This window comes from Gastrolobium bilobum, unplaced genomic scaffold (genome assembly GCF_033153095.1).
Source record: "Gastrolobium bilobum isolate Gb01-03AN ecotype WA unplaced genomic scaffold, APGP_CSIRO_Gbil_v1 utg1595, whole genome shotgun sequence".
In the NCBI taxonomy this organism is placed as follows: Eukaryota; Viridiplantae; Streptophyta; class Magnoliopsida; order Fabales; family Fabaceae; genus Gastrolobium; species Gastrolobium bilobum.
Genome location: NW_026899397.1, coordinates 73,632 through 80,350, shown reverse-complemented (window position 1 = coordinate 80,350; position 6,719 = coordinate 73,632). Strand labels below are relative to the sequence as shown.

Sequence of the window (6,719 nt, the reverse complement as noted above, 5' to 3'; positions counted from 1 at the left end):
CAATTACATAACTATAGTTAACTAGAGATTTGATACCTTATGACAGAAAAACAACCTTAATCAAATCTCTCCTTGATCCTTTCAATGTGAATGTTAACTCACACCAATATTTTACAATGATTCAGACAAAACCATTTCATAAAATATTGCAGCCTAAATAAAGTGCCCAACTTTATTTAACAGCTGTGAATCCATTCATCAATTGTGAGAACCTATGATCATGTCCTCTATGAACGTATCCATATGATCATGTACTCCACAATTTGATCCGGACCTTTATGTTTGTAAATAGTGCGCAAAATAAATAAATAAAACCTTATTTATGAAATTCAGAAAATTATTTTATTGTTTCATCGTCTTACTCCAAGAGCACAATGAAACCAATAACTCTCACTTGCTTAATGCAAGTCTGGGATCCTCTTAAGACCCAAAGAAGTAACATGCCTCTCGAACACAAGTTCAGGCAAACTCTTAGTAACTTGGAATGAAATTTTTATTGCAACTTGGAAACTTCTTTAAGAATTATATAGAGGCCAGGCGTGATTGAGTTTCATGTTTATGTATCTTTGTGATTATAGCCACACTGAATTGCTCTTTGCGGTCTATGCAAGTTTTAAATGTACCATAAAGAGGTTTGGTCACTTGAATTCATGGAAACGCATTTTGACAAGTTACAATGCAATTTCTCAAGTTTGGAACGACAGTGTAACAATTCTTTGTTTTCTGTTCAAAGCTTGCTTCTTGGACTTGGTTAATCAATACCCACTATAATGACAGTGTAACAAAATAACAATACCAAATTACCGTAACGGGACACGAGATGAGAAATGACAAGACAGGAATATAGGATTGACTAGGAAGCATGCACATTTGATCATGTTAATAGAAAACATCAGTATGGATAGGATTATGAAGATTTTAAAGAGTTTCCGTGAGGACCATGAAGATTTTAAAATAGTTCTTACCAACCAAGAAGCACTATAATTTTTCCCAATATTATTTTAAAATATCTACTTTTATGATTCAAAATCTAGACATAATCTTATGAACCTCCAAAGCATAATCTTTTTCCTCTTCTATGAACCTTTCTACTTTTTTCTTCATTCTTTCCAAAATTGACCCCGTGAAATTTGAATTAAGCAAGAGATAATAATCATTTCAAAACCTCGAAAGCAGAGATCACACAAATAAAATTTCCAGAAAAACGCCAAAGCCAGAAAAGATGCGTCTAACTATTATTATAATTTGACCTCCATTAGTATATGTATATCCCTGTCTTTCTTTATTGGCAAAACCAATAGAGAGAAAGGAATACAAGATACAAGAAAATACTCTGAAACATCTTTATAATAGACAAAATGGCACATTATGATTATATATCAATTAAGAGGTTTAAAGGAAGTGAGGTTCTTGAAATGCTCCCAGACCTTCTCCCACACGACGGCTTCGTAATGCTTAGTGGCGGATTCATCCTTCGCCGCCAGCACAAGGCGGTAGTTGGTGCCAGCCACCACCTGAGTCTCACCCTTGATGACCTTCACCAGCTTCAGCTTGGACCCAGATCGATTGTCGTACTCGGTAACCGCGTAATTCGCGATTTCTGTCACGTGGGGGTCCGCGATGTTCTGGATGGGTTTCCAGCCGCCGACCCGAGCTTCCGACCGGACAGCGGTGAAGGTGAACGCCGACAGAGAAAGGAAGAGAACAAAGCAGTGAAATCTCATTTTGTAACCGCTGATTTTTTTTTTTTTTAATGATTTTGGTTCTTTAAGGTTGGATTCTGCGCTGTATCGTGTGCGGTGGTTCCAATTTATAGCGGAGAAACTGAGGAAGGACACAGGTAACGGGCGTCCCCTGAATTTGATTATAGGTGATATACACTTTTGCCCTCGTAGTTGATGGATATTACGAGTTAAACCCACTTTCCCTCACTGCCGTGGCCACATATCAAATATTGTTACATTCTTATATAGTTATATTATATGTTATTATTTTTATGTTTTAAAATTAAATACATTCTGAAATTTCAATTCTGTCCTAGGACTAAATTAAATTATTCTTATTTTTCTCTCGTCGTGTATCTCTCATTTACTCGCTCGCGACTAGGACCAGGAGACACTGAATTAATTTAGTGACGCACATTTCATTTTTAAATTACCTACTTTCATGTATTATGTTAAAATATATTTTTAAAGTAAAATTAGTCTCTTAATTTTTTTATAAATTTAAATATTTTTATTTAAATTAAGTAGATTCTTTATAATTTTAACAAAATAGTTTGAATATGTTTTAGAGTAAATACATTTTTTGATCTCAGCAAATTTCTCGATACCCGTTTTAGTCCCTAGCAAATAAAAAGGCTATTTGTAGTCTTTAAGAAATTCAAAATGGACCCATTTAGTTGAAATCGTGGTCCCTCGCAAATTCAAAAAAGATCCACATTAGTCCCTCAAAAAGACTAAAATAGATTCATTTTAAATTTTTTAGAAACCACGAATAGCCTTTTTATTTACTAGAGACTAAAGCGAGTATCGCGAAATTTGCTGAGGATCGATAAGAGTATTTACTCTATGCTTTATTTTAATTTATATATTTAATTTTTGCTTAAATTTAGATACTTGCTCATACATATTATTACATCTTAATTTAATCAGCTAATGCAGTATCTAAGAATTTTTTTATGCCACAAGCAATGACACACACATTTTAAAAACATGTTAACTAATAGCTATATTGTATATCTAATAATTTTAAAATCATAAAAAATGTGTGAATAAATAATTTAAATAAAAAATGAAAAAATTAATTTAAATTATAAATTTGAAAGAAGAGAAGTTAATAATGGTATCATTCTTTAAAGAACAATAAATTAAAAGATTTAATCATTTTTCAGACCATAGATTCTCTAAATCTAAATATAAAAAGTTTAAATATTAAATATTTTTGCATAAAATGCATAGATGATTTGTACGCTATCTTATATCACGATATATATATATATATATATATATATATATCATTACAAAAAAAATTTACGTACTTTAAAAGCATTATATCATTTTATTAAGAACATAACACTTGATATCCTGTAATCATTTATACATTAAAATAAAATATTACTAAATCAATTATAAACTGATTCTAAATTACTAAGAAGATTACTCCTAATAAGTATTGTTTCACTCACCGACCTACCGTCTACGTGTATATGAAACGTAACTTAGCTGTTATCCACTTGGCACTTGTGGATCACAAGATAAAAATTTCTTAAATGCTCCTAGAGCTACCATAGCTTTGTGGGCACAAGAAGTACTAAATACATAGATTTAACAGTTGTTAAACTTGTGGAGTAAGAAAATTTTGTCCTCCTTCGTCATAAAAGAACTTCTCACTGGAAACATTGCCGTTGGATTTGGGCAAGGAAGGGGTGTGATTTGGACAGCTCCAAGGTACATGAATTATGAGAAAATGGGGGCAATGCATGTCCCAAACCATGGGCGAAAAGGGAGGAAATAATATATAAGGACGATTCTATCATGATAAATTAATAATGTGACATGGAGCTAATTAATTTAGAAGGGAACCATGTGCTGTTGTCCACATATAAAGACATCCAATTCCACCACCTACCCGTCCCTACGCGTACGTTGGGATTATTAGGTGACGAAGACTGTGGAATTCACAAATTGCTTTATAAATAGATGAGTGACCATGAAGAAAATCATACACAATTTGCTTTATAAATATGCATATATAAAGCAATTTGTGTCACATCAAATAAATGTAGATTAATGTTTAATTTTTAAAATTAATGCCTGATTCTGTCACATCACGTAAATGTAGATTAAGGTTTAATTATACTATGAGTTTTAATTCAGCATTTTTTTTATCTAAAAAATAATCTTATCCCCTGTAAATTTGTCTTGATAAGTAACTGATAATGTTATTAATTATTAACTACTAAATTAAATAAATAACACTTAAAATATTAATAACATATAAATAAAATCGAATTGAAAAATTTATTTATGAAATTATTTTTTTAGTAGATATTTATGAAATTATTAATTAAAAAGTGAGGAGTACAAATTATATAGAATTTTTACATCATTAAAAAGCCACTTTGTATATTAAAAACAACAGAAAAATATTTCTGCACTTTAATACAGATAAGTTATTTGTATTTACTTTTAAAATGACGTCGTTTTAGAATTAAAAAATTATAACTATAAAGATTATAATAATCCTGGAATAAATTAAAATTACAAATAACCCATAATTTCTGCTCCAAAACAATGTTGTATTAAACTTATTGCAGATAATTTATCTGAAATAAGTAAAACGAACCCTCAAAAGAATAACACAACTTGTTTATTTTACTGTTTGCTTACGTGTAACTATAAATTATGCCCATAAATATATCTTTTAGCTTGTAGCTTAATTAGCACCCATTCAAAAGAAAACTTGTACTTGGTTACAATATGATAAAATATTTAAATATTACCACATTTAATTACTTGTATGTTTTACTAGAAATAATAATTAAATAGAACGAATTTTATAAGTTAAGTGAATATTTGGCTAAATAGGTAGAATTTTACTTATTAAAAAAATAGGTAGAAAATTGCACTACATGTACTTAGTGGTGTGAAAAAAATCATATGAACGAAATCAAACCATATTGTAACATTCTCTATAATTAACTAATATAGAAAATATCACATTATTTCTTAAATTATAATTTAATAATAAGAACAACAAATATAGAGGAATATAAACTTACGAAGATCAACTAATTAAACTAACATCCTTCATTATTTTATACATAGATTTGAGTTAGTACATTATTTTTCGCATTTTAAATTTCTTACAATAAAGTCACATTCTAAATCATTTTACATCAGTACCATACATATATTACATTTCTAACTACTTAAAGTTACAAATTTATACAATACATAAGTCTCACTTTAATCTAGCCTATATGTATAAGTTTTCACACTGTCTAAAATCTAAATAGAATATAGCTACATGTAATGTCCCACATCGGTTGGAGAGGAGAACGAAGCATGCCTTATAAGGGTGTGGATACCTCTTCTAGTGAGAGGCCTTTTGTGGGGTGTCCCAAGAAACAAAACCGTGAGCCCGAGGGCAAAGCGGACAATATCATGCTACAGGGTTTGGGGCTGTTACATTTGGTATCATAGCCTGGCCCTGGACCGGTGTGTACAGCGGGGACGCTGTATTCCCAGTGGGGGAGGATGTAACGTCCCACATCGGTTGGAGAGGGGAACGAAGCATGCCTTATAAGGGTGTGGATACCTCTTCTAGTGAGAGGCCTTTTGTGGGGTGTCCCAAAAAACAAAACCGTGAGCCCGAGGGCAAAGCGGACAATATCATGCTACAGGGTTTGGGGCTGTTACACTACAACTCCTTGATTTTCAATTACTAAGTACAATTCTGAACAGTCTTCATAAATATAAACAGTAACTGCCCATCCTTCACCTGACAAGTATAGACTTGGCATATGATAGTTCTTTAGAAAAGTTAGCACAAAACAAACAAACGTGAGAAAAATCTCAGTAATATTGAGGTTTTCTAACTATAATTATTTCAGTCGTAATAACGAAAAATATCATTCTCTCAAGTAAGTTCATAAAAATGAAGTAATATCAGAAATAGTAATAGAGGAGAGATATTCTTACTACCAAAATTTTCTACTACCAACTCACTACCTATCTAATCACCATTGGATTAACATTTTCTCTTTTTTCAAAAACTTTTTAGCATTCTCTCACTTTGATTCAATGGTGATTAGATAGGTAGTAAGTTAGTACTAGCAAATTTTGGTAGTAAGAATATCCTCCCTCATAGTAATAAATAATAAATTATGTAATATTTAACTGAAGCTAATTAAATCTCAATTTTGTGGATCTCTGAATGTGAAAGGTTCTGTATGGCGAAGCTCAAGCCATGATAAGGCGTCTTTTACCCTATAACTGTTAGAACCCAAATTTTATGGGTCAGTTCACAACAGTATCATATAGTTAAAATTTATATAATCTCTTAATATTCATTTGGTAACAAATAATTCATAAGTCTGATAAGTAACTTTGAAAAGAAATCAAATTTTAGAACTAAATAATAATAAAGCTAATCGTAGAAATAAAGTCAAGTAGAAAAAGAAATTTAAGAAAGGAACTGGCAGAGTAACAACACCAATAAAAAATCAATTTTAAAAAAATAGTTAAAACAAGAAAAATGAGAGAAAATTTTTATCTCTCAATATTACCTTCCTCTCTTCTTTCTCGATCTCGGTTCTCTCTATTTCCCTGTCTTTGTCCTCTCTGTTTTCACTTTTCTTTCTCGTTAGGTGAATATATATATATATATATATAAGTTGCTGACTAGTCAAAAAAATTTAATCATTTATTTTAGTTAGATTTTAATAGGACTAACTATATTCTGGTTAAATTTATCTAAGTAATCATTGTAGTTAAAAAAAATCTAAGTAATTGTCATCTAAGCAATCGTCATCTAATCTAGATAAAATTTTCTAAGTATCTTGGAGTGCTTACATGTGTTACTGTCTTATATATATTATTTTAATATTTATTTTTTTATTTTAACTTATTATTTTTATATTATATATATATATATATATATTATTTTTATTTTTTATTTTTTATTTTTATTGTAATGATGTTATTCGATAACAG

The 6,719-nt window shown here is 30.3% G+C and overlaps 1 protein-coding gene across 1 annotated transcript; it reads right to left on the bottom strand.

Annotated features, from left to right (window-relative positions):
* Positions 1 to 1,183: 1,183 nt before the first annotated feature.
* LOC133290313 (cysteine proteinase inhibitor 5-like) lies at positions 1,184 to 1,826 on the bottom strand. Its single transcript, XM_061488395.1, has one exon. The coding sequence runs from the start codon at positions 1,722 to 1,724 to the stop codon at positions 1,380 to 1,382; it is 345 nt and encodes a 114-aa protein (XP_061344379.1). The 5' UTR covers positions 1,725 to 1,826; the 3' UTR covers positions 1,184 to 1,379.
* Positions 1,827 to 6,719: the final 4,893 nt, after the last annotated feature.

Bases quoted from the DNA above. Each gene is read 5' to 3' on its own strand.
- LOC133290313 (XM_061488395.1), bottom strand. From the start codon at position 1,724: ATGAGATTTCACTGCTTTGTTCTCTTCCTTTCTCTGTCGGCGTTCACC.